Genomic DNA, 27996 nt, shown 5'->3' on the forward strand with positions numbered 1-27996 from the left:
ATCGCTGGCCTTACGAATGAGTTTGTTGTTCTGACTTGAATTAGGAATTGAAATAACAAATACAGGCAATTCCAAAAAGAATGGTGCATGACTGGGAAATTTTGTGGTGATTTCCATAATCAACAGTAAGACACACTCAAAATTACTCAGGAAGCAAAATCTTTATTGTCGAATATAATCAGTGTGTGAATAATTAACAGTTTATTAGTTTATTCAGCAGGTTAAGAGTTAATCTGTGTAAATATACAATGGCTGTTAAGAGGGCAGGAATCATTGTAATCATAAAATCATAAATTATAGGAGCAGGATTATGCCCTTCAGCCTATCACGTCTGCATAGCCATCTATGGCAATGATTTCCACAGATTTAGCACCCTCTGGCTAAAGAAATTCCTCCTCATCTCTGTTCCAAAGAGATGTATTTGTATAATGCCCTTGAACTAAATTCCCCCTCATCTCTCTTCAAAAGGGGTGCCTTTTTCCTTTTTATTCTGAGGCCGTGCCCGCTGGTCCTAGATGCTCCTCCATTGGAAATATCCTCTCCATGCCCACTCTATCCAGGCTTTTCAACGTTTGGTAGGTTTCAATGAGATCCCTCCTTCATCTTTCCAGACTCCAATGAGTCCAGCACAGGCCCACCAAATGATCCTCCCCGGGATCGTTCTCCTAAAGCCCCTCCGGGCCCTCTCCAATGCCTGCACGTCCTTCCTCGGATATGAGGTCCAAAGCTGCCCACAGTATTCCAGATATAGCCTGACCAATGCCTTTTGAAGCCTCAACGTTAATCCTCTCAAAATGAATCCCGACTCAACCTGCAAGTTAACCTGCACTCAGACTCCCAAGTTCCTTTGCGCCTCAGATTTCCGAATTCTCTCTTCATTTAGAAAATAGACTATACATTTATTCCTTCTACCGAAGGGCCTGATCATACTGTGCTGTATTCCATCTGTATACTACACTGCACTCCATCTTTGCGCATTCTCCCAACCTCCCAAATCCTTCTGCATTGAGAAGGCAAATCCCAGGGTTGTCGACAGTTTACGTACTTTGATAATAAATGTACTTTCAACTTTGATACTCCCTTCTTCCTCAATACTACCTGCCCCCTCCACTTATCTTCATATCGTCCACAAAGCCATCAATTCCGTCATCCGGATCAATGGCGACCACTGTGGAAATGCAACTAGACACCTGCAGCCATCTTGGAAAGGCCCCCATTATTTCCACTGCTTACCTTCCACCCATCCTACCCATTCTAGTATCTTTCCTGTAATATGATGGGCTCCTACTGTGTTCAGCAGCACCTTAACAACTGCTTTCTGAAAATCCAGCTACAGGAGTCTAAAGGCACACACTGAACATTTTAGGCACAGCTTCTTCCCCTCCGCTATCAGATGTTATTGATTTATTGAGACACAGCACAGAACAGGCCCTTCTGGCCCTTCATGCCGCGCGGGCCAGCAGCTCTCAATTAACCCTAGCCTAATCACGGGGCCATTTTCAATTAACCAACCAACTGGTACGTCTTTGGACTGTGGGAGGAAACTGGAGCACCCAGAGAAAACCCAAATGGTCACGGGGAGATTGTACAAACTGCTTACCAACAATGACAGGAATTGAACCCGGCTGCTGCTACTATAAAGCATCGTGCCAACTATGAAGCTGTCAGAACATAGAACATTACAACAGAGCTCAGGCCCCTTGGCCTACAATGTAGTGCCGAGCTTTTAACATTCCTACGATCAGCCTAACTCTTCCCTCCTACATAACTCTCCAGTTTTCTACTGACCACGCGCCTATCTAGGAGTCTCTTTAACGTCCCTAATGTATCTGCCTCCACCGCCACTCCTGGCTGAGGGTTGTAAACTCGGCCAGCTTCATCATGGGCGCTCGCCTCCCCAGCATTGAGCACATCTTCAAAGGATGATGCCTCCATAAGGCTGTATCCATCCTTAGATTAGATTCAACTTTATTGACATTGTGCCAAGTACAGATACAAAGCCAATGAAATGCATTGAGCATCTGACCAGAAATGCAAAGAATAGTGTTATTTACAAAATAACTGCGAATTAAAAAAAAGTGCTACAGCACACAAATATAAAAGTACTGAGACAGCACTATACGGATGCAATACTGCTCAGCGCTGTGATGAGAGGTTCAGCAGGGTCACAGCCTCAGGGAAGAAGCTCTTCCTGTGCCTGCTGGTGCGGGAGCGGAGGCTCCTGTAGCGCCTACCGGATGGGAGGAGAGTAAAAAGTCCATGGTTAGGGTGAGATGCATCCCTGTTAATGCTTTTCGCCCTGCCCAGGCAGCGTTTATGGTGGATGTTCTCGATGGTGGGCAATTGGGTGCCGATAATCCGCTGGGCAGTTTTCACCACACGCTGGAGCTCTTTGCGGTCAAAGACCCCATCACCCAGGACTTGCCCTCTTCTCATTGCCAGCATCAAGGAGGAGGTACAGGAGCCTGAAGGCACACACTCAGCTTTTCAGGACCATCTGCTTCCCCTGCACCATTACATTTCTAAATGAACAATGGACCCATGAACACCACCTCATCATGTTTTGCACTGCTTATTTAATTGAATTGTTTTATATAAATATAATTGTGATCTGGAGTCTTTTTATATGACACTGTACTGTTGCTGCAAATGAACCAACGTCACGGCAAGCACGAGTGATTAAACCTGATTCTGATTCTAATTCCGAGTTGCTGTTTGTCCTGCAACTTAATAGTCACCCGCTGTAACTGTATACGGTCACTTCCTCCTTGGCAGGCGAAGAGTTAATCAAGGTGTAACCGTACAGTGTTTGTTCAGTCTGGTGAAGGTTCATCGTGGTGTGAACACAGAGGCGTTATTTACCCCGCCGGCTTTGGATTACACTGCAGTGCCAACGTACAAAGTTGCCGCTTGTAGAGCTGGGTAGGAGTTACCACGTAGCTGAACGCTGTCGGATCTCTACTTTGGCAGAATAAGGGTTAACTGGTGTGCGACTGTGCAGAAACCACAGTTTACTCAGCAGCAGAAACCTTGCCCTCTGTGTGATTCACAATTCAGCATCAGGTTCAACTAAGGATGTAATTCAGCCTTCCAAAACTGCTCAAAGGCGAGATTCTAATGAGGGCCTATGTCTGACAGTATCTATAATTATACCTGTCTTTGTAAACTTCCACTCCTTTCTCATGTTAGCTGAGCTGAAGACGCTGGAACAAGATTCTTGCTCAACAGTTCAAATGCCATACATTTCCGTCTATCATCTCCAGGTCCAAATGTACTGGCAAACTTAGCAGCTGGCAGCAGCTGAGATCCTCACTCAGCTTGTGGTCCATGAGATCATCTGAATAGATTCAATCTGTCCAAATTTCACACAACGTACACATTGCTCATTGGACAATGAACCCATTCAATGTGACTGAGGTTGGCAATGAGTGTGGCGAGAAGAGCCTGAACTTGCCCTTGCACCACCCTCTCCCTATCCTACCAGCTCAAGAAGGATACAGCCAGGAGGCTGAGGTTCACAAAACTGATTCCGGGATTGAAGGGCTTGTCATAGGAAGAGCGTTTGATGGCTTTGGGCCAATCAGAAGAATAATGGGCGGCCTCATTGAACCCTACTGAATGTTGAAATGCCCGGATAGAGTGGATGTGGGCAGGATGTTCCCTAAGGAGGGGGAGTTTATAGACCAGAGGCTCAAAATAGAGGGGCATTCTTTTAGATGAGGAGGAATTTCTTTTAGCCGGAGAATGGAGAGTCTGTGGAATTCGTTGCCACAGGTGGCTGTGAAGGCAAAGTCATTGGGTATATTTAAGGCAGAGTTTGATTGGACAGGGCATGAAGGGAAAAAGGGAGAAGGCAGGAGATTGGGGATGAGAGGGAAAATGGATCAGCCCTGGCGGAGCAGACTCGATGGGCCAAATGGCCTAATTCTGCTCATATATTTTATGGTCTTATGATACTTATAGATGTGGGAAATGTTGACAAGGCCAATATACAGAATATTGCCCATTGAATTTCTCGCACCACCATGATCCTTCTGGGGAAGGCGCTCACAGTTGAGTTTGGAGCCAATGGCGATAGACATGCAGTGACTATATTATGCAGCTCCTGTACCTAGCAGTCTGGCCACTGAGTGTACAGTACGTTTGTGGTTTTCTGCTCTTGTAACCCATCGACTTCAAGTTCTGATGTGTTGTGGTTCAGAGATACCGTTCTGTTGTAATATGTGGTTACGTGAGCTACTGGTGCCTTCCTGTCAGTTTATACCAGTCTCCATTCTTACCTGACATCTCTCATTAACACCTACAGAACTGCTGTCACTTAAAGTTTTTTTTTATTTCTCGCACTGTTCTCTGTGAACTCTAGATACTGTTGTGTGTGAAAATCCCTGGTGATCAGCAGTTTCTAAGATTCTGAGAAACCACCTCATCTGGTACCAACAATCATTCCACGGTCAGAGTCACTTTGATCACATTTCATCCCCCATTCTGATGTTTGGTCTGAACAACAGCTGAACCTCTTGACCACGCCTGCATGCTTTTGTGCATTGAGTTTGGCTGATTGGATATTTGCATTAACAAGCAAGTGCACGGGCGTATCTGATAAGTGGCCACTGATTATATATTGTCCAATGAGCTGCTCGGACCACTGCAGTCCTTCTGGTGAAGGTGGTCACAGTTCAGTTTGAACTCAAAAGCAATGAAGGAATAGCAATGTATTTCCAAGTCCGTGCAGTTTGCAACCGGGGGGGGGGGGGGGGGGTCCTTGAGGTTGACAGTGATTCCGTTCTCTTGCTGCCTTTGTCCTTCTTAACTGCGGCAATCACTGTCATGGGAGATGCTGCCAGCAAGGTCTTACCAATTTGTTGAACGCTTTTTGCACCCATGATGAAAATAACTGGCATTTGTATGCTGTGCAGGTCAAGCACATCCTCTTGTTCTAGATTGAGGGTTGATGGAACTGCCCTCGTGCAGGGAAGTGGAGATGAGATACCCATCTGAAGCAACACACACAAAATGCTGGAGGAACATAGAAACATAGAAAATAGGTGCAGGAGTAGGCTATTCGGCCCTTTGAGCCTGTACCTGCCTTCTCTCCATACCCCCTGATCCCTTTAGCCACAAGGGCCATATCTAACTCCCTCTTAAATATAGCCAATGAACTGGCCTCAACTGTTTCCTGTGGCAGAGAATTCCAAAGGGTCACCACTCTCTGTGTGAAGAAGTTTTCCCTCATCTCGGTCCTAAAAGGCTTCCCCTTTATCCTCAAACTGTGACCCCTCGTTCTGGACTTCCCCAACATCAGGAACAATCTTTCTGCATCTAGCCTGTCCAATCCCTTTAGGATTTTATACGTTTCAATAAGATCCCCCCTCAATCTTTTAAATTCCGGTGAGTATAAGCCAGTTCATCCAGTCTTTCATCATATGAAAGTCCTGCCATCCCAGGAATCAATCTGGTGAACCTTCTTTGTACTCCCTCTATGGCAAGAATGTCTTTCCTCAGATTAGGGGACCAAAACTGCACACAGTACTCCAGGTGTGGTCCCACCAAGGCCTTGTACAATTGCAGTAGTACCTCCCTGCTCCTGTACTCAAATCCTCTTGAACCCAGCAAGTCAGGCAGCATCTATGGAAAGGAATAAGCAGTCAACGTTTTGGGCCGATGCCATGCTTCAGGACTGAGAAGGAAGTGGGGAGATGCCAGAATAAAAAGGTGGGGGGGGGGGGACGAGGAGAAGGAGTCTAGCTGGAAGGTGACAGGTGAAGCCAGGTGGGCAGGAAAGGTCAAGGGCTGGAGAAAGAATCTGGAAGGAGAGGAGAGTGGACAATAGGAGAAAGGGAAGGAGGTCACCCAGGGGAAGTAATAGGTACGTGAGAAGAAGTAAAATGTTGGAGAGGGAAATAGAGGATCAGAGAAATTTGTTCAGAGGAAGGAGAAATCTATATTCACTTCTTCAGGTTAGAGGCTACCCAGATGGAATATGAGGTTTTGCTCCTCCACCCGGAGGGTGGCTTTATCTTGAGAGGAGGCCACGGACCAACTCATTGGAACAGGAATGGAATAGGAATTAAAATGTTTGACCATCGGGAAGTCAGGCTTGTGGCGGATGGTGGGGAGATGCTCGACGAGGCGTCCCACAGTTACATGTCTTTCCTTGTTCTAGGATATAGACTTTGAAATAGCAGGATGATCCAAAATGGAGTGAAGGGCATGAGAAACACTTCCAAAAGTTATTCCCTACCATTTCTAAACATGTTCCCTGCACCTTACTCAACCCCAGCCTGTCCCTCAAAAGTTAGCCTCTTGTCCCTATTTTGTCCCTCCACTGACCATCATACCTGCATTTATTGGAGATCCAAACCTCCTCACCTCTCTCTCCTTCTCTGATCCCTGCTACCTTAAGAAATCTTTTGGTTGTGTCTGCGAGTACTTTTTATACTTTATACTTTATTGTCGCCAAACAATTGATACTACAGCGTACAATCATCACAGCGATATTTGATTCTGCTCTTCGTGCTCCCTGGAGTACAAGTCGATAGTAAGTATTAAAAATTTAAATTATAAATCATAAATAGAAAAGGGAAAGTAAGGTAGTGCGAAAAAAAAGAGTAGTTTCTTTGACGACATTTTCTATTATCCTGTATGGGGTTCCTAAGGATCTGTTTCTGTATTTAGGACGAGTTCTTGCTCCTTGTTGTTAGTCAGCCCTATTATCCGTAGGCTTAGTTACACCAAACCTTTTTCACTTCCTAACCTCCTACGCAACACCTGTAATTAAAGTTCGGCTACTTTACCCAAACTAACAGAAAATCCCATTCACCATTATCCCTCATTTCTAGCTTGGCAATGTGTAGATTTTTAAAGTTTTTATTGTTTCTAAAGTCACCCATGATTTCTCTCTCTGTAACTCGCCCTCCGCCTTGAACCATGTAAGAGAACGGAATTCCTCACCAATTCACTGATTTCCATCTTTCTACCTCTGGCAGCCGTCCCTTCAGCTGACAAAGGACTTTAAGCTCTGGAGATTTGCCTGAAGCTTACTTCCTTATCCTCTGTAAGCAGGTATGCACTTGCCTTAATAACATCTTATCTGGCTCCATGCTAAATTATTTTTATTTATTCAGATATTTATTATTAATTTAGAGATACAGAGCCTAATAGGCCCTTCCAGCCCAATGAGCTGCACTGCCTACCAACTCAGCTACCCGAATCAGAATCAGCTTTAATATCACTGGCGTATTTCGTGAGATTTGTTAACTTAGCAGCAGCAGTACAATGCAATACATGAAAAGCATAGAAAAAGTCTGTGAATTACAGTAAGTATATATGTGTATGTTAAATAGTTAAATTGTATAAGTAGTCTTGCGAGACTATGGATCTGCGCCTGGAAAGTCTTCACTCTCCAGGGCGCAGGCCTGGGCAAGGTTGTATGGAAGACCAGCAGTTGCCCATGCTGCAAGTCTCCCCTCTCCACGACACCGATGTTGTCCAAGGGAAGGGCATTAGGACCCATACAGCTTGGCACCGGTGTCGTCGCAGAGCAATGTGTGGTTAAGTGCCTTGCTCAAGGACACAACACGTTCCCTCGGCTGGGGCTCGAACTCACGACCTTCAGGTCGCTGGTCCAATGCCTTAACCACTTGGCCACGTGCCCACTATAAGTAGTGCAAAAGCAGAAATTATTAAAAGTAGTGAGGTTGTGTTCATGGGTTCAATGTTCATTTAGAAATCAGATGGCAGAGGGGAAGAAGCTGTTCCTGAAATTGTTGAGTGTGTGCCTTCTGTACCTCCTCCCTGAGGTAACATTGGGAAGAGGGTATGTCCTGGGTGGTGGGGATCCTTAATGTCGGACGCCGTCTTTTTGAGGCATGGCTCCTTGACGATGTCTTGCCCTAATCACAGGACAAATTAACCTCCTAACCAGTACGTTTTTGGAGCGTGGGAGGAAACCAGTCCGCCCAGCGGAGGAAGCCCACGCACTGACAGGGAGAACGTACAGACTCCTTACAGGCAGCGCCGGAATTGAACTCCAAACTATGGAACGCCATCAGCTGAAATAGCGTCACACGAACCACTACACTACCGTGGCGTCCTAATTCTGTCCCGTAATGCACCTGCAAGGCCACATTGGTACATTTGCTGTGTGCGTTGTTATGCGAGGAGTAGGGTTCAGGAAGATATGGAGAGATTATTAAAGGTCTTATCTTGAAGGAATGGTTACAAGCGATATGACACAGGAAATTGCAGGCGAACTTTGGCCTTTTCCGGCTTATGCCGCAAGCTCTTAAATAAACATGTTTCTTGGGCTGGGGCCACACTGAGCCTGTCTCTTCATGTGCAGAAAGCGCAAGGAAATGAATTGCCCATAATTTCAACCAGGAAAGGTTAGGAGTAAAAAAAATCAATGAAACAGATACAAGTGGAAAGATCAGGGGCACGCTGTGATATCAGCCATACTTGATCCTGCAAGTTATATTCGTGTTGCTTTTATGACGAATAATCAAAGGGGACCAGCCTTGAGATAGGAAGCCTTGCTACTCCTTCACTGAGTTTGACTCGGTGCTAAGCAAAATGAATTTACATTTGAGAAAAGGGAAGTTCACGTCCACATACCATTTTTATGTCCCTTTAGGGTGCAACAATTGGATGGCTTTGAGTTGTAGTTACTGCTGCTATGCAGAAAGCAATGGTAAAGTGAAATGAAGTTCATGGTTTCACTTTTCAAGAAGGGATTTAATTTCATTCCTCCGCCTCCCCGTCCTTCGTCCTGCGTGTCGAGGACTGCTTCTCTCTTGCCTAAGTCTGTTATTCGTGCATGTCATCATCATTATGTGCCGTATCACGTGACATCATCATTATGTGCTGTGTCGTATGACGTGGGTGATCTATGGCCATGATTGTCCGTGGCAAATTTTTCTACAGAAGTGTTTTGCCATTGCCTTCTTCTGGGCAGTGCCTTTACAAGATGGGTGACCCCAGCCATTATCAATACTCTTCGAGGTTGTCTACCTGGCGTCAGTGGTCGCATAACCAGGACTTGTGATCTGCACCAGCTGCTCATACAGCGATCCACCACCTGCCCCCATGGCTTCATGTGACCCTGACTGGGGAGTGGGGAGGGGATACACAATAGGCTACATAATTAAAACGATTACATCATGCAGGCGTCATGCTAGTACTTAACCGTGGAAAAATGAGAAAGCTGATAAACCGTTAGTTTTGCTGCTATACCGCTTTCTGCGAGTGAGTGTGAGGAATACACAAGTACAAGTCTTATCAAAAGTATTATTCAAAAAAATAGTGGTTTCCAACAGTAGCAATAGTGAGCAACACACAGAAAACGCTGGAGGAACTCAGCAAGCCAGGCAGCGTGGATGGAAAAAAGTAAACGGTGGACGCTTCGGGCCAAAACCCTTTGGCAGGACTAGATTTCCAGCATCTGCAGACTTTCTCTTGTTTGTTCGAAACTGGCACTATCAGAGAAGTTAGCCAAGTTAACAGAACCAGCAGAACTAGCAATCAACAATAAATATCCATCTCCTGCATAGTTTAACTCTAATCAAACTAACAAGGATGAAGGGCGAGTATGTGACTGTGCTCATTTGCTTCTACTGCGCCCAAACACATGTGACAAATTACCGTAACCCGTAGCAAAATACAAAACAGATGGAAAATAGATACATGGTTCCTAAGTCAGGCCGCTGGAGCTGTGAGAGCACGAGTCTGCGAGCCTGGCAACCTAATCCCACACCTCTCCAGAAAATACGTGCGGCCTCGTCCTCACAGTTCTTCAAGTTTGTTTTTATCCCCGACCTATCATATTAAGTATAATTGCAAAGAAAGCACGACAGCCCTCCTGCTTCCTCAGGAGTCTGCCGAGATTCGGCAAGGCATCAAAGACGTACCGATTGTTCGTTAAATTGGTCATTGTAAATTGTCCCGTGGGGTTAAAATCAGGGGATTGCTGGGGGGCCCTGCTCGAAGGTTCAGAAGAGCCTATTCCATGCTGTGTCTCCTTAAATAAAAAAAACAAGTAAATCTGTTTCTTAATTTAAAAGAACATAGCTTTGCTACGTTTACCATCTAGGATTAGTCTCCCACGCTTTCCTGGATGAATGTCTGCCCTTTAACACACTAGACCTGGTCGATTTACAAAATGTAAGTTGACCCTAAACTGACCTTAAATGAACATCCAGGGCTCTCCTTGTAATGTAAGTACCTCAACAAATATATTTAACAAAGCTATGGTCCAGCATGTGGTTCTAATATGGGAAAATGGCTCCAAATTGTTTGGTTGGAATAATATTTATCAGACACCGTGGCACGTAGGTTTGCATTACAAAAGAAAAGTTATACATTCTTTTCATTAATCTATTGCCAGTGGAGATACAAGGCTCTACACCCTGGGATCAAGGTAGTCTCTCCGTTTCACATTAAAGTTCTGGAGATAGGCCCCCTGGACTTTGATGGAGGAGATAGACCCAGGCATCCACTTCCAAGGGTTCTTTGAAAACACTGATTTCTTGTCCACCTTGTCTCTTGTGTGGGCACGTGGCCAAGTGGTTAAGGCATTAGACTAGCAACCTGAAGGTCGTGAGTTCAAGCCCCAGCCGAGGGAACGTGTTGTGTCCTTGAGCAAGGCACTTAACCACACATTGCTCTGCGACAACACTGGTGCCAAGCTGTACGGGTCCTAATGCTCTTCCCTTGGACAACATTGGTGTCATGGAGAGGGGAGACTCGCAGCATGGGCAACTGCTGGTCTTCCATACAACCTTGCCCAGGCCTGCGCCCTGGAGAGTGAAGACTTTCCAGGCGCAGATCCATGGTTTAGCAAGACTAACGAGTGCCTTTAATGTCCACCTCAGACTTAGGAGATGGACATCTTGTCTGCGTGTTAGCTGCGTGATTGTTAGGTGGAATCGTACTTGGGCAGCCTTAACGCTTTGGAGAGACACAACAAGAAGGTTGGTGCGAGGAAAACTAAATGCTTCTCATCTTTAAGGATGAGCTTGGACAATGTAGAAATGGTACGTATACATGGGTCATGATGCACCTTGTACTGTTAGATGAGCTACTGTGTCAGAACAAAATTTGTCATCGCTGACTTACAGTGCTGTGCAAAAGACTTAGGTACATATATATAGCTAGGGTGCCCTGAGACATTTGCACAGCAGTATAGTAACTTTATGTCTTGCACTGTACTGCTGCCACAAAAAAAATTTATGACATATGTGAGTGATGAAAAACCAGATTCTGATCTGGGTCTCTATTGTGGACTGAGAGTGGGAAGGGGGCAGGGAGAGGGGAATCATGGTTGGGAAAAGGGGAAGGGAGAGGGAAGCACCAGAGAGACATTCTGTAATGATCAATAAACCAATTGTTTGGAATGAAATGGCCTTGCCTGGTGTCTCAGGACTGGGTGTGTCTGCACCATGCCAACCCCACCCCGGTACTTTCTCTGCCATCTATCCTGCACCCCTCCCGTGACGCTCCACCCTCGCCATTCCCAACATCCTTCGCTCCTGCCAGATTTACCAACTTGCTCTCCATTCCATGTTGACAAACACAGAATGTTATGGAAGTTTTAGCCACCCTGGTATGTACCTTAGACCTTTGCACAGAACTGTTATTCATTGGATTTTAACACACAATATTTAACTAATTTATATGCCTAACACAAGCTGTCTCTATTCTGGGGATTTTTGATTCCCAGGGCAGAGACTGCATGGGTTAGGCAAAGGTTACAGAGGGAGCCTTTCTCTGTATCCTATCAATAATAAATCAATTTCATGTAGAAAACGGAGGCATTATCGAAAATTTACTTCCGTTTGATGACGATAGCTGACTGTGCCTTTTCTCACTCTACTTCTGCTCCCTTCCTAACTTAATCCAACTCGACGGATCCGAAGTCTTAGTTGTGCTGTTTAAAACACTGAAGTTCAAAGTTCAAAATAAATTTATTATCAGAGTACGCATAGGTCACCATATACTACCCTGAGATTCATTTTCTTATGGGCATTCACAGTAGAACAAAAGAATACAACAGAATCAATGAAGAACTACACACTAACAAAGACTGACAATCAGTGTGCAAAAGAAAACAAACTGTGAAATACAAAAAAAAAACAGATATATAATTAATACTGAGAACTTGACTGGCAGAATCCTTGAAAGTGAGTCCACAGCTTATGGATTCAGATCAGCGTTGGTCCTCATTCATGGTTGAAGGGTGATAATTGTTCCTGAACCTGGTGGTGTGGGACCTAAGGCTCCTATATCTCCCTCCTGATGTTGTGAGGAGAGAGCATAGCCTGGATCGTGGGGGTCCTTGATGATGGAAGCACATGTTCAGCCTGAACCTTCTGGGAACACTTGACAGGCCAGTGCAGACGGAGCTGTTAAGTTTTGTAACTCAAAAAAAAAATCGAAAGATGAACACTGGAGTTCGGGATACAGGTCTACTTAATTTTCTTTTGGTGAGGCACACACACATGACATGGTGTGTAAATTCATGTACCTCTTAAACATAACCCATACTGAATTATGCAAACAAAGAATGCTTCATCGAATAACATATTTACGATATTACTCAAATATTTCTGAAATATTCCGTACTCTACACTCCTGCCCGCTTAGCTATAAACTCTAGCTCAATATACAATGCATTTCAACTTAAATATTCAACATTTGTTTATTATCAAAGAATGTACAACCCTGAGATTTGCTTACTCACCAAACAAAAAACCCAAAAGAACCCAATTTTAAAAAAAAGACTAGAAATAAAAATGAAAGACCAACACACGATGCACAAGAGAAGGAAAAACAAAACAAATCTTGTAAACAATTGAAGTTGAAATCATGTAAACAGAATAATTGAAATCATGTAAGCAGTATTCTGAACCAAATCGAGTCCTCAGATCCGAACCCAAGAACAACCCAAAGCCTTGTGTATCAGCTGTAACATATTGCTCTGTAGCCATCTATATACACATATATACAATATACTATACAACTACTATATAGACATTCACAGCACAATAAAATTTAAATTGTCCCATTCAGGTCTAAAGGTTTCTTACTCTTGTGAGATTAAGTCTTTCCTGCCAAGGGATGGTGGGGGGAGTGGATTGTCACTCTGCCAGGGAATAGAACCCATTCCTTGGAATGGAGAGTTGCTCTCTAGACATCTTCTGAACGTGTTGCCATCCTGAGAGTGCATGATCTGCTGATCTATCCCAGGCCACCAGATGAATATTCAAACCAATGCTTTCATTTTGACCACGCCCAGACGAACGGAATGCGGCTCCTCCAACACTCGGATGGCGCAACAACCTTCAATCCCCACATAAGGCCACCCCATCAACGAAAAGTTGGTCCTTGTTATAGTCATAGTCATAGTCATACTTTATTAATCCCGGGGGAAATTGGGTTTCGTTACAGTTGCTCAATAAATAATAAATAATAATAAAACCATAAATAGTTAAATAGTAATATGTAAATTATGCCAGGAAATAAGTCCAGGACCAGCCTATTGGCTCAGGGTGTCTGACCCTCCAAGGGAGGAGTTGTAAAGTTTGATGGCCACAGGCAGGAATGACTTCCTATGACGCTCTGTGCTGCATCTCGGTGGAATGAGTCTCTGGCTGAATGTACTCCTGTGCCCAACCAGTACATTATGTGGTGGATGGGAGACATTGACCAAGATGGCATGCAACTTGGACAGCATCCTCTTTTCAGACACCACCGTCAGAGAGTCCAGTTCCATCCCCACAACATCACTGGCCTTACGAATGAGTTTGTTGATTCTGTTGGTGTCTGCTACCCTCAGCCTGCTGCCCCAGCACACAACAGCAAGCATGATAGCACTGATAGCTGGTTAAAATGGGGGTACTGGAATTTGTGCTGCACAATCTAGCCAATTTGAGTGGGAGACAGTCTGGGGTCTTTTCTGCTTTCCCTTTAGATCAGCTTTGCCATAATATGGAGTCTTCCGATTTGCATTGCGGAGAGTATGTCAAGAGGAGTATCCCCTTTTGTGAATTTTTCACACAATTGCTTTTCCAAGAGTTATCAGGACAATCCATCAGTACTTCCATGATTAGTTCTTTTCTTGAATTTGATCTCGTAATTGTGTCCTCCAAGAAACAGAGCCCATCTCTGCATTCATGGTGCTGCTGTTAGTGGAATACCCCTCCATGGATTGAAAATGGACACTCGTGGTAAACTCTTTCACATACAGGTGCGGACTGAAACATTTTACACCCCAAATCAGACTCAAGGCCTCTCTGTCACACTGTACGTAATTTTTCTCTACAGCAGTAAGTGAATGCAAGGTAAAAGCTGTGGGGTGCTCACTTACATCACTCATAACATGTGACATGATTGCGAGGCATCACAGGCAAGTTGCACTGGACGATATTGCTTATAATGTGTGAGTACACTGTCTGACTTCACAATTTCATTGCCTTTTGGAAAGCCACCTAACACTGGTTTGTCCATTGCCATTTCTTCCCAATTTGTAGCGATGAATTCAAGGGGTAGAACACAGTAGCCAGGTTTGATAGGAACCTGTAATATTAGTTGAAGTTAAAGTCCAATCCAAGCCTTATAGGCTCATCAGGCTGGTGCTTATGCTGGTTTCCGTGGCGTGAAGCGACTGAGAGTACGAGACTCCCCCCCCCGCAAAGATAGGACGCCGGTCTATCGCGAGGTTAACCCCCAGCATTTTGCTGGTACCCACTTTCAGCTGGGTGGACTGGCGCATTGTGTGGTCAAGTGCCTTGCTCAAGGACACAACACTCTGCCTCAACTGAGGCTTGAACTCACGACCTTCAGATCGCCAGCCCAACGCCCTAACCACTTGGCCACGTGCCACATCTGTAATATTAATTAGCACATCCTAAAATGGACCACAAGTGTAACATGTCTTTTGACCTTGGAGCATTCACTGCTGCTTGAATAGTCTCAGCACACTTGTATAATCCTTGTGCATCAATGGTATGACCACAGTAAGTGATGCTTGGTTTAAAGAATTCACACTTGCTGCATCGTGCTTGAGCCAATATCTTCTGATCTTTTGAACACTGTCTTGAGATTTTGGAGACGATCCTTGTCAGCCTCACCAGGTAACACTGAGTCCCAGGGCAGTCTTACAACATTTGGTCCATAGCTTTCAGCCAGAGGGCAGGTGCAGATGCTACTCCAAAAATAAGCTTATTATCGTGATAAAGCCCTTTGTGAGAGTTTATGGTGAGAAACACTTTGGGCTCTTCTTCCATCTCCATCTGTAGGTCAGCCTCAGCTAAGATCACTGTGCCAAAGTGTTGTTCTCCAGAAAGGTTTACAGAGATATCCTCTATCTTGGGCAGAGGGTGTTGATTTACTTTCAGTGCTGGGTTGACGGTGACGTTAAAGTCACCACAGATTGTGACAGGCCCATCCTTCTTGGCTACTGGGACTGCTGGCATTGCCCATGGGCTCCACTCAAACTTGGAAAGAATTCCTTCAGCCTCCATGGCTCACTAGCTGCTTTATCACGGATGTTATAAGCAACTGGAGGAACTTTGTAAAACTTGGGTGTAACATTTTCATTTAACACTGTTTTTACCTTTGATATGTTTGAGTTTACCAATGCAATTCATGAGCACTGCTGTGGTATCATCTAGTACCTTTCTTAATTCACATTCAGTTCATTCTATTGCAAGGGACGTGGCATGGAGTGGTGGGTGGATCTCCAGTCAAGCTGTAGTTGTCTCAGCCAATCACATCCTCACAATGCTGGCTCTCACTGTTTTTACCACATTTGAGCCCAATGTGGCTTGCTGGCTGTTGTAGTTCACTGTTACAAATGTTTTCCCACAGGAGTTATTTTTTCTCCAGTGTAAGTTCTTAGTTGAATATCTGCCGGCTTCAGTTTAGTATCTTTGAAATGCTGTTCAAACTCGTTTTATGGAATGACTGAAACAACCGAGCCAGTATCCAATTCCATTTTAATTAATTTGCCATTTTCTTCTGGTGTAAGCAATATTGCTTGTTTCTTGTTAATTTTCACATTAGAAATCTCAAGGGTACCCAGTCCTACGTCACTCTCGTTATCATATTTTTCATCAACAGCGTGCAGTTTTTTGAAACTGCAGCTTGACGTTTTAAGCAACACACACAAAATGCTGGTGGAACGCCGCAGGCCAGGCAGCATCTATAGGAAGAAGTACAGTCGACGTTTCGGGCCGAGACCCTTCGTCAGGACGAACGAGAAAAAGAGATAGTAAGAGATTTGAAAGTTCCACCAGCATTTTGTGTGTGCTGCTTGAATTTCCAGTATCTGCAGATTTTCTCTTGCTTGACTTTTTACCTTTTTCTCTTTCCTGTCAGTCTATTTATTTTTGTCTGCCTGTCGTGTTCTTTGTACGTGTCTTACTTTGTTGCATTTTCTGTTATTTTCACCTTTAAATTTGCTTTGGTTTGGTGTATATGAGCCCCTGCCACAATGATAACACAGTTTGTTCAGGCAGGCTAGCTTCTGTTTAGACTTTTCAATTTGTTCACGCTTACTTTCATTCCCGACTGCACCTCAGTTACATCTCTGCTTACTGTTTCCATTGACACAGCAATTTCATCTGCTCTTTTGAATGTGAGTTGTGCTTCAGTTAGGAGCCATTTTTTATGCTTTCTTGTAAGATTCTGCAAACCAAACAATCTCTCAGTGCATCACTAAGCTCATCACTAAACTGGTAATGCTCAGACGATTTCTTCAATTCAACCATGCAAACTGAAATGGACTTCCCTTCCTTTTGATATGACTTATGAAGCCTAAAGCATTCTGCAATCAACAACGGTTTTGGTTCCAAATGTTCTTGCTTTACTTTCACGATATCAGCAAAGCACATTTTTGTGGGGTTGGTTGGAGCAGTCAAACTTCCAAGCAAAGCTATTATAATCAGCAGTACTGGCACTCATTTCTTATCATCTGTTCCACTTGCTTTGGAATATTGCTCAATTTGTTCAGCATACATCATCCAGTTATCCCTTTTGCAATCAAATGCATCTATTTTTCCAATGCAGCAAGCCATTACTGATTTTTTCAAAATGTATTATTATTATCAGTCAGTACTCATTGTTTATGAACTTGTGGCTATTCTCATTGTTTGTTAATTTTGTCCTTTTCATACCCTTTTTAAAAACTCAGCCATCTCTCTCCCTTTCTGAAGAAACTCAAACATCTCTCTCTCTCTCTCTAACTCTCTCTCTCTCTCTCTCTCCTTACGAAGAAAAAAAGCACACCATTTCAACAGCCAGGTAGTCGTCTCGGTTTCAGTTTAAAAGTTTCTTGTTGTCACTGTTATATTTTGTAATTCCAAAGACTAATCAAAAGAAAACCACTAGAGCTGAGGATGTGGGTCTACTCATCTTTCGTTTAGTGAGGCACACAGATATGACATTGTGCTGTAATGACGTATACTCTTCACCTGCTCCTTACACATAACATGTAATGAATTATGTAAACCAATAAAGAATGCTTAATCAAACAATACATTTGCAGTACTACTCAAATAAAACTGAAATATTGAATACACTACAGGAGCTTTGCTCTATATCAAGAGTTCCCAACCTGAGACCCTCAGTTAATAGTAATGCAACATGGGATAAAAATGTTTAGATCCCCTGCTCTATCTAATTTGTGATACTCCTGCCTTATGAGAATTTCATGGCACATGAGGGTAGCAGGGTGTTTTACTGGGTGACATGGTAGCATAGTGTTGAGCATTACACTTTACAATACAGGTGATCCGGGTTCATTTCCCTCCACTGCCTGTAAGGAGTTTGTATGTTCTCCCCGTGACTGCGTGGGTTTCCTCCGGGTGCTCCGGTTTCCTCCCACAGTCCAAAGACGTACCGGTTGGTAGGTTAATAGGTCATTGTAAATTGTCCCGTGATTAGGTTTGGATTAAATCGGGAGTTTGCTGGGCCGAGTGGCTCAGGAGGACCAGGAGGACTACACTGTGTCTCAGTAAATAAATGCTCCATGTCTAACCTGCGCTGTTTGGCCTCAGGATAGTTTGCAGACAGTATTTGAGATCAATCAGGGGTCTGGTTTCATGGAGACTAACATTTCTCATGTGATTTGTGCTGACTTGGAGGAAAAACAAAACAAAACTAGGATTAGATTTCATCTTGTCCAAAGCGAAATGCTTTACGACATCTCAATGTTATCTTTGATTTGCAAGGGATGAACGGAGGAAATGACTTAACCACTTTTTTATGAGTGAAAACTGAACCATAAAATTCTGATTTTTGTTTACTCCCTTGTAAAGACTCAGTTGTTCCTATGAACAGCGCAATTGCTTTTAAACCTTGTGAAATGGAGCCTGAAAACCTTTTAATAAAGTGTTCAAGTTACTGGTGTGTTGTAAAATTGACCAAAAAATACAAAATGTGTTCACTGGGAGATTGCTTTGAAGATCATATTGTAGATATGTTGAAATGTTTTGGTTATGTTAAGACACATTTTTGAACATAAAGTTGGAGTCTTCTACCATTGGTAGTCTTACACGTCGCTTTCCTTTTCGTTGTCCTATCAGCAGCTATGCCTTCATAGATTCAAAGATTCAAGGATTCAAAATACATTTATTATCAAAGTGTTTTTGCAACCCTGATATCTGTCTGCTCTGCAGGCTCTCGAAACAATCCCGTTCCCCGACTTATTTCCATTCTCTCTCGCCTGTCCCATGCAGCATGGAGGGTATTTTGAATGGCTTCATCGCCGTCTGGTATGGGGCAGGGGACACTGCACAGGGTCGAAATAAGCTGCAGAGAGTTATAAACTCAGCCAACTCCATCGTGGGCACCGGCCTCCCCAGTATCCAGAACATCTTCAAGGAGCAAAACCTCAAAAAGGCAGCATCATCATTAAGGAACCCCGTCGCCTAGGACATTCTCTCTTCCCATTACTACCATCAGAAAAAGGATGTACAGGAGCCTGAAGGCACACACTCAACATTTCAGGAACAGCTTTTTCCCCTCTGCCATCTGATTTCTGAATGGACATTAAACCCATGAACACTACCTCATTATCTTTTTATTTCAGTTTTTTTTGTACTACTTGTTTTAACCATTTAATGGTTATGTTTCTTCGTTACATTTATTTATCATGTATTTCATTGTACTGCTGCCGTAAAGTTGACTACTTTCACAACATATGTCGGTGATATTAAACTTGATTCTGATTCTTGCCTTGAAGCAATGTCCTCTAGTATTTGATAAAAAAAACCCTGTCTCTGTACGCTATCTTTGTCTCTCATAATTCATTGAATTTCTAGGACTTCTAAGCTTCTGTCTCTCCCATGTAAACCATCCAAGTTTGCCCAAACACTCCTTATAGTTAATACTCTCTATTTCAGGCAGCGTTCTGGCGAACCCCTTCTGCCCCCTCTATAGAGCCTCCAAACTCACGCCAGAATGGGACAACAAGAAATGCATGCTATATTTCAAGTATAGCTGAACCAAAATGATATGTACCTTTTATAGGACCATGAGACCACAAGATGTAGGAGCAAAATTAGGCTATTTGACCCAGCGAGTCTGCTCTGCCATTTCATCATGGCTGATCCATTTTTCCTCTCTGCTTTCTTCCCGTATCCCTTCATGTCCTGACTAATAATGGATCTATCAACTCTTGCCTTAAGTATACCCAATGACTTGGCCTCCACAGCCACCTGTAGCAATGAATCCCACAGATTCAGCAGTCTCTAGCTTCGGGGTTCCAATGATTTTCTGTCATTCTTTCTCTGGGGTTTATTCTTCTGTTTTGTGGATGTCTGCAAAGAATAAGAATTTCAGGTTGTATACTGTATACATTCTCTGATATTAAGTGGAACCATTTAAACATTGAAAGAGGGATGGAACACTACAGCACAAAATCATGCCACTCGGCCCCTCTAGTCTGTCAAATTATTATTCTGCCTAGTCCCATCAATTTTCACCGAGACCGCAGCTCCTCCTGTTCATGTACTTATCTAAATTTCTCTTAAATGTTGAAATCAAACTCAGATCCACCACTTCTACTGGCAGTGCGTTCCACACTCCCACCACCGTTATTTATGTTTTGTTTTCTTCTCTCCGTCATTTTTAAGTAGTGGAATCATCTTTGTCACAGGGGAGATAGGTATCAGTCAGTATATCGAGAGGAAGTCCTTTGTTCTTTGAAATGTTGGTCATGTGATCTTTGCAGACAAAGGCTTACTTAACATGTAAACAAAACTTCAACTCACAACCTGCCTGCAACTGCTCCCCATGTTGAGCTGAAAGCACCAATCAGCAATAATTTGGAAATCCCGCAAGGCATAGGGCAGCACGGTAGCATAGTGGTCAGCACAACGGTTTACAGTACAGGTGATCCGGGTTCAATTCCCGCCACTGTCTGTAAGGAGTTTGTATGTTCTCCCCGTAACCACGTAGGTTTCCTCTGGGTGCTCAGGTTTCCTCCCACAGTCCGAAGACGTACCAGTTGGTAGGGCAGTTGATCATTGTAAATTGTTCCGTTCAGGGGGTTGCTGGGCATCGCCGCTCCTAGGCTCGAGAGGGCCAACTCTGCATCTCCATAAAGTGATAAAAATCAGCATAGCAGCAGAATTGGGCCACTTGCCCCATTATGCCTGCTCCGCTATCCAATCATGGCTGATTTATTATCCCTGGCAACCCCACCCTATTGCCTTTCCCTGTAACCTCTAGCACCCTCATTAATAATAATTCAATCGAATATTGAAAGTTCTGGATAAAGTGGATGAGGGAAGCAGGTTTCCTGTAGTGGGTGAGTCTAGGACCAGAGGGCACAGCCTCAGAATTAAGGGACATCCATTTAGACAGAGATGAGGAGGAAATTCTTTATCCAGATGGTGATGAATCTGTGGAATTCATTGCCACAGGTGGCTGTGTAGGCCAAGTCATTTAAGGAAGAGGTTGATAGGCTTTTGATTAATCAGGGTGTCAAAGGCAGGAGTATGGGGTTGAGAGGAATGATAAATCAGCCATGATGGATTGGTGGAGCAGAATTGATGGGCCGAATGGCCTAATTCTGCTCCTATGTCTTATGGTCTTTCCAAAATAACTCATGATTGGTGCTTTCAGTTTAGCATGGGGAGCAGATGTTGGAAAGTAAACTTGAGAAAGTCTGCAGATGCTGGAAATCCAGAGCAACGCACACAAGATGCTGGAGGAACTCAGCAGGTCAGGCAGCGTCTATGGAAATGGACAAACAATTAGCATTTCCTCAGGTAGGGGGAAGATGCAAGGAGGATAGCTAGAAAGTGATAGGTGAAATCAGGTGGGTGGGAAATGTCAAGGGCTAGAGTTGAAGGAATCTGATGCAGAGGGGAATGGATGACAGGAGAAAGGGAAAGAGAAGGAGACCCAGGGGGAGGAGATAAGCAGTTGAGAAAAGGTAAAAGGCCGGACTGGCGAATAAGAAAAGAGGGGAGGGGAAGGGAATTTTTTTTTGCTTAAAGTAGTAATCTCGGGATTACTGCCTGTGCCCCACGGCAGTAAGGATAGGAAGAGAATGAGGTGGCAGATAAATGCGTGGCTGAAGAATTGGAACAGGGGGCAGGGATTCAGATTTCTGGATAACTGGGACCACCCCTGGGGCAGGTGGGACATGTACAAAAGAGACGGGTTGTACTTGAATCCGAGGGGGACCAATATTCTTGCAGGCAGGTTTACTAGAGCTGTTGGGAGTGGTTCAAACTAATATGGCAGGGGAACGGGAACCAGTATGATAGAGCTGAGGGATGAGCCAGCAGGTTCACAAGCAGATGATGGGTGTAACATGAACGTAAGGAAGGGCAAGCCAATGACTGGGTACAAATGCAGACAGAGCAAAGATTTGAATTGTACCGCAGAGCCAAAGCTTAAAAGGGTGAAGAATGCAGGACTGAAGGTGATGTATTTAAATATGCGTAGCATTCGAAATGAGGTGGGCAAACTCAGGGTGTAATTAGAGATTGGCTGGTATGACATTGTGGGCATCACAGAGTTGTGGCTGAAAGAAGGCCATAGTTGAGAGTTTAACATCAAAGGATGTACTTTGTATCGAAAGGACAGGCAGGAAGGCATAGACAGTGGTGTGGCTCTGTTGGTAAGAGATAGAATTACGTCTTTAGAAAGAGGTGACATAGGGTCAGAGAATGTTGAATCTTTGTGGGTAGAGTTAAAAAATTGCAAGGGTGAAAAAATCATTATGGGGATCATATATAGGCCTCCAAATAGAAGCCAAGATGTGGGGTTGAGGTTGCAAAGGGAGCTGGAAAAAGCACGTAATAAGGGTAATGACACAATTGTAATGGAGGACTTCAATATGCAGGGGGATTAGGAAAATCAGGTTGTCGTCAGATTGGAAGAGAGAGAACTTGTTGAACGGCTAATAGATGGCTTTTTAGAGCAGCTTGTTCTTGAGCCTACTCAGGGATTGGGTGTTGTGTAATAACAGCGATCTTATTAAGGAACTTAATGTAAAGGAGCCCTGAGGAAGTAGTGATCATAATATGACAAAATTCATACTGTAATTTGAAAAGAAGAAGCATAACTCACATATATCAGTATCGCAAAGGAATAAAGAGAATTACAGAGGCATGAGAGAGGAACTTGCCCAGGTAGATTGGAGGACGATACTGGCAGGGATGACAGCAGAGCAGAGATAGCTGAACCTTCTGGGAATAGTTTCCAAGGCACAGGATGGGTATGTCCCACAGGAGAAGAAGTTCTCAGTTGGCAGGGGTAGGCAACTGTGGATGATAAGGGAAGTTAAGGACTGCATAAAACCAAAGGGCACATAATAGCAAAGGTGTGCGGGAAGCTGGATGATTGAGCAGCTTTTAAAATCCAACAAAAGATAGCTAAAAAAGCTGTAAGAAGGGAAAAGATGAAATATGAGGGCAAACTAGCCAATAATATAAATTAAAATAGGATACCAAAAGTTTTTCAGCTATATAAATAGTAAAACTGAGATGAGAGTTGATATTGGACCACTGGAAAATGACGCTGGTGAGGTAGTAATGGGGGACAAAAACATGGCAGATGAACTTAATGGGTACTTTGCATCTTCCTTCATTGTGGAAGACACTCACAATGTGCCGGAGACCTGTGAGTGTCAGGGAGCAAGAGTGAGTGCCATTGCTATTACAAAGGAAAAAGTGCTAGGTAAACTCAAAGGTCTTAAGGTGGATGAGTCACCTGGACCAGATGGACTACATCCCAGAGTCCTGAGAGAGGTCCTGAAGAGATAACGGATGCATTGGTCATGATCTTTCAACAATCACTTGATTCTGGCATTGTCCCAGAGGAATGGAAGATTGCAAATGTCATTCCACTCTTTAAGAAGAAAGGCAAAAGAAAGGAAATTATAGGCCAGTTTGCCTAAAAGTGGTTGGGAAAGTGTTGGAGTCTATTATTAAGGATGAGGTTTCAGGGTACTTGGAGACTATTGATAAAGTAAATCAAAGTCAGCATGGGTTTTGTAAAGGGAAATCTTGTCTAACAAATTTGTTAGAGTTCTTCAAGGAAGTAGCAAGCAGGGAGGACAAAGGAGAGGCAGTCGATGTCATTTACTTGGATTTACAGAAGGCATTTGATAAGGTGCCACATATGAGGCTGCTTAACAAGATAAAATCTTATGGCATTACAGGCGTGGATAGAGAAATGGCTGACAGGTAGGAGGCAGTGAGTGGGGATAAAAGCAGCCTTTTCTGGTTGGCTGCCAGTGACTAGTTGTGTTCCTCAGGGGTCAGTATTGGGACCACTGCCTTTCACATTGATTTGGATAATGGAATTGATGGCTTTGTGGCAAAGTTTGTGGATGATGCAAAGATTAGTAGAATGTTGGGTAGTGCTGAGGAAGCAATGTGATTGCAGCACGACTTAGACAAATTGGAAGAATGGGCAAAAAAGTGGAAGAATACAAAGTTTGGGAAATATATGATAATGCATTTTGGTAAAAGGAACAATAGTGCAGACTGTTATCTAAATGGGGAGAAGGTTCAAACATCAGAGGTGCAGAGGGACTTAGGGGACCTCATGCAAGACTCCCAGAGGCTAGTTTACAGGTTGAGTCTGGCAAAGAATGCAATGTTGACTTTTATTTCAAAGGGAATAGAATATAAAAGCAGGGAGATAATGCTGAGCCTTGATAAAACAGTAGTCAGGCTGTATTTGGAGTATTATCAACAGTTTTAGGCCCCACATCTCAGAAAGGATATGTTGTCATTGGAGAGAATCCGGAGGAGGTTCATGAGGAGGATTCCAGGTATGAATGAGTTAACATATGTGGAGCATTTGGCAGCTTTGGGCCTGTACTCACTGGAATTTAGAAGAATGCGGGGGGGCGGGGGTGGGGATCTCATTGAAACCTCTGCCATCAGATATCTGAGTGGATATTGAACCCATGAACGTTACCTCACAACTAATTTTTTTAATTTCTGTTTTTGCACTACTTATTTTAAATATTTAATATATGCCCAGTGCATTTCACGGGTTCTTTTTTCTAGCTTATCGTGCGTTGCTTTGAACTGCTGCTGCAAACTTAACAAATTTAGCGACACAGGCCGGTGATATTAAACCTGATTCAGATTCTGACTAACTCTTCTCTTTCTCTCTAATTGCACCATCTAGATCCGAGGGTTTGCCAATGCCATCAAACCCGACAACACTGACCTGAAGGAGCTCGTGGCTTTCCGCCTCTACTCCCTCAACTCCATCTTGGATCCCTGGCTGTTCATCCTCTTTCAGAAGTCCATGTTCCGGTTGGTTCAGCAGCTACTTTGCTGCTGTTTCTCCTCCTCCATCGCCGACAACAACCTCCAAGACCCGTTAAAGCGACAGAGCATTTCCCTGTGCTGACTCATGGCGGAGGAAGGGAGGGACGGTCTGGGACAGGAGACGATCAGATGGGCCAGATGAGCCGAAGAGAGCTGCTACCGTGGGCGCCCGCTTTGGGATACTACCAGAATTGTCACCGCCCAGAAGATGGAGAGCAGTGGGCTCACAGCACGGGGAGAGACTCTCACTCAAGTCAGCCCAGACTGGCTTCAATTGCTTTTAGCACACTTGATGCCTTGGCAGGAGCAAACTTTGACACAAATAAAAAATAAGCATCCCACTATCTGTTGTTCCCAGTCCCTCAGCTTCACAAGTTAGCCATGCAGCCAGATTGATCAGTGAAATCCCAGGCTCGGCTGAGTGATAAAGGGCAAAACCATAATGTTGACAGGATTGCGGGTGGGACCACTCGATGCTCTCGGCACACAGCTGCACAATATTACAACGCTCGAACCCTTCGTTACTGCTCATGGTCTTAAAAAAAACCAGAGAACTTGGTGTTTTAAAGCATTAGCTTCAACAGCATGCTGTACAAAAAGATTAATGAATATTTATAACAGTTGTGCATCTTCTTAGCGAAACTTTTAAGTTTGTACATAGTACTTATGTCAGGGTAGCAGAGCTCCTCCCTGTGGTTGTAAAGGAGTACTGCAGCACACTGCTTGATTAAGAGGCTGTGTCTGATACGCATATTGCCTATAAGTGATTGTGGCCATTTTTCGTTGTAACTTGTGTCGTGTACGGTGCTCTGCAAAAGTTTTTGCCGCACTTATATAGCTAGGGTGCCGAAGACTTTTGCACGGTCCTGCGTTTGTCAAGGTGGAGCGGAGAGTGAGTTTTGTAACTCTGGAGGGGACGAAGGATGTTGGGAATGGTGAGAGTGGACCATCGCGGGAAGAGGTGTGGGACAGATGCCGGAGAAGGGCGCCAGGGGCGGGGAGCAGGTGGCGCGGGTGCGGGCACACCCAGCCCTGAGACACCAGGCAAGGTCGTTTGTTTCCAAACAATTGGTTTATTGATCATTACAGAATGCCTCCCTGGTGCTTCCTGCTCCCTCCCCTCTTCCCAAACGTGATTCCCCTCTCCCTGCCCCCTTCCCATTCTCAGTCCACAATAGAGACCCAGATCAGAATCAGGTTTATCATCACTCACATCTGTCGTGAAATTTGTCTTTTTTGTGGCAGCAGTACAGTGCAATACATCAAATTACTACAGTTCTGAGCAGAAGTCTTTTGGCACCCTGGCCATATATATATGCCTCAAGATTTGTGCAGGATACTGTAGTTGGTTTATGGGTATCTCTCTGCTCCAGAAGTGACTGTGCAATTTTGTAAGGTCTATAAATGACAATGCTTTATGCAACCCGTGTTGAGTGTGACTGCATGGTGTGTGAGTGCATGTCGCAGACCGTTAAAGTGTGCGCAAGCTCACTATAAAAGTGTTTCTTCTATCTGTGTGTGCATGTGTATCGGATCTATATGTGACTGTTTTGCATTTTGCCTGTAAGCGATTGTATTGTACATTGTCAATGAATAATTGGAACACGTGTTCTCTGTAAGTAATTATGTTGTGTTTCTGCAGAGGATTAAAATAATATTGCCAGGAAATGCACGTGTGTTTACTACTAAGATGTCAACCCTTCAAATCCTTTCTCTTGAACTAGTATCAGTGTAAAATTAAGACTTAATTTCAACCAATTATAATTAAGTCTTTGACTGCTTTCTGCCCTTGTGTTATTGAGGAAATGTGTTATGCCGAAAAGGAAATAACAGGAACATATAAACAGGAAGATGGTTATGATGTTTGCTGTCATCCAGAAATTACATCCACAGATGAAACCATTGCAAACCGCCAAATCAACAAGGTCGGGTGTCCTCGTAAAGATCTGGAGCCTGGAGCAACCGGTGCAGACCGCAGCCTCCACCTCACTTCAGCGCAGAGCCGAGCTGGGGTCAGCACGGTAGCGTAGTGGTCACCGCGCTTCACAGTTCAAGCCACCAGGTTTCAATTCCTGCAACGCACATCAAGGTTGCTGGTGAACGCAGCAGGCCAGGCAGCATCTCTAGGAAGAGGTACTGTCGACGTTTCGGGCCGAGACCCTGTACCTCTTCCTAGAGATGCTGCCTGGCCTGCTGCGTTCACCAGCAACCTTGATGTGTGTTGCTTGAATTTCCAGCTTCTGCAGAATTCCTGTTGTTTAGGTTTCAATTCCTGCCGTTTTCTGTAAGGAGTTTCCACATTCTCTCCGTGATCGCGTGGGTTTCCTCCGGGTGCTCTGGTTTCCTCCCACAGTCCAAAGACATGCTGGTTGGTAGATTAACTGGTCATTGTAAATTGTCTCGTGACTAGGCTACGATTAAATTGGGGGTTGCTGGGCGATGCGCTCGAACGGCTGGAAGGGCCTATTCCATGCTGTATGTCAATAAAAAGAAGGAACTGACAGATTCTGCCCACCTTCTGTTGTACTGGGAGCGATCTGTACATATTCCGTTCTACATGGTGTGTCCCAGTTCAATTCCTGATAAAGGGTCGCAGCCCAAAACATTAATCTACTCTTTTCCATAGATGCTGCCTGATCTGCTGGGCTCCTCCAGAACTTCGTGTGTGTGTGTGTGTGTGTGTGTGTGTGTGTGTGTGTGTGTGTGTGTGTGTGTGTGTGTGTGTGTGTGTGGTGTGTGTGAGGTGTGTGTGAGGTGTGTGTGTGGTGTGTGTGTGGTGTGTGTGTGTGTGTGTGTGTGTGTGTGTGTGTGTGAGGTGTGTGTGAGGTGTGTGTGTGGTGTGTGTGAGGTGTGTGTGTGTGTGTGTGTGTGTGTGAGGTGTGTGTGTGTGTGGTGTGTGTGTGTGTGTGTGAGGTGTGTGTGTGTGTGTGTGTGTGTGTGTGTTATTCTGGATTTCCAGCATCTGTAGAATCTTGTATGGTTACTATTGCCACTCATTGATCTTTTTAACCTGAAAGAAAGATGGCATATCTTTTTAAAAAATCACAATGCGGCTATCCGATTCCCCACATTCAAGGTAGATTTATTATCAAAGTATGTATAGAGTTTACAACCTTGAGATTTGTCTCCTTGCAGGCAGCCACAAAACAAAAAAAACGCAAAAGAACTGATTAAAATGAAGACCATCAAT

The 27996-nt window shown here is 44.1% G+C and overlaps 1 protein-coding gene across 1 annotated transcript in view; it reads left to right on the forward strand.

The window, feature by feature from the left end:
* ptgir (prostaglandin I2 receptor) overlaps window positions 1-26466 on the forward strand; it is a 107425-nt gene extending 80959 nt beyond the window's left edge. The window contains exon 2 of the mRNA XM_063059948.1: window positions 24661-26466. Coding sequence (XP_062916018.1) covers window positions 24661-24888 — 228 coding nt within the window. The 3' untranslated portion in view covers window positions 24889-26466. The remainder of the gene's footprint in view (window positions 1-24660) is intronic.
* The last annotated feature ends 1530 nt before the right edge of the window (window positions 26467-27996 follow it).

Source organism: Mobula hypostoma, chromosome 10, assembly GCF_963921235.1.
Source record: "Mobula hypostoma chromosome 10, sMobHyp1.1, whole genome shotgun sequence".
Lineage (NCBI taxonomy): Eukaryota > Metazoa > Chordata > Chondrichthyes > Myliobatiformes > Myliobatidae > Mobula > Mobula hypostoma.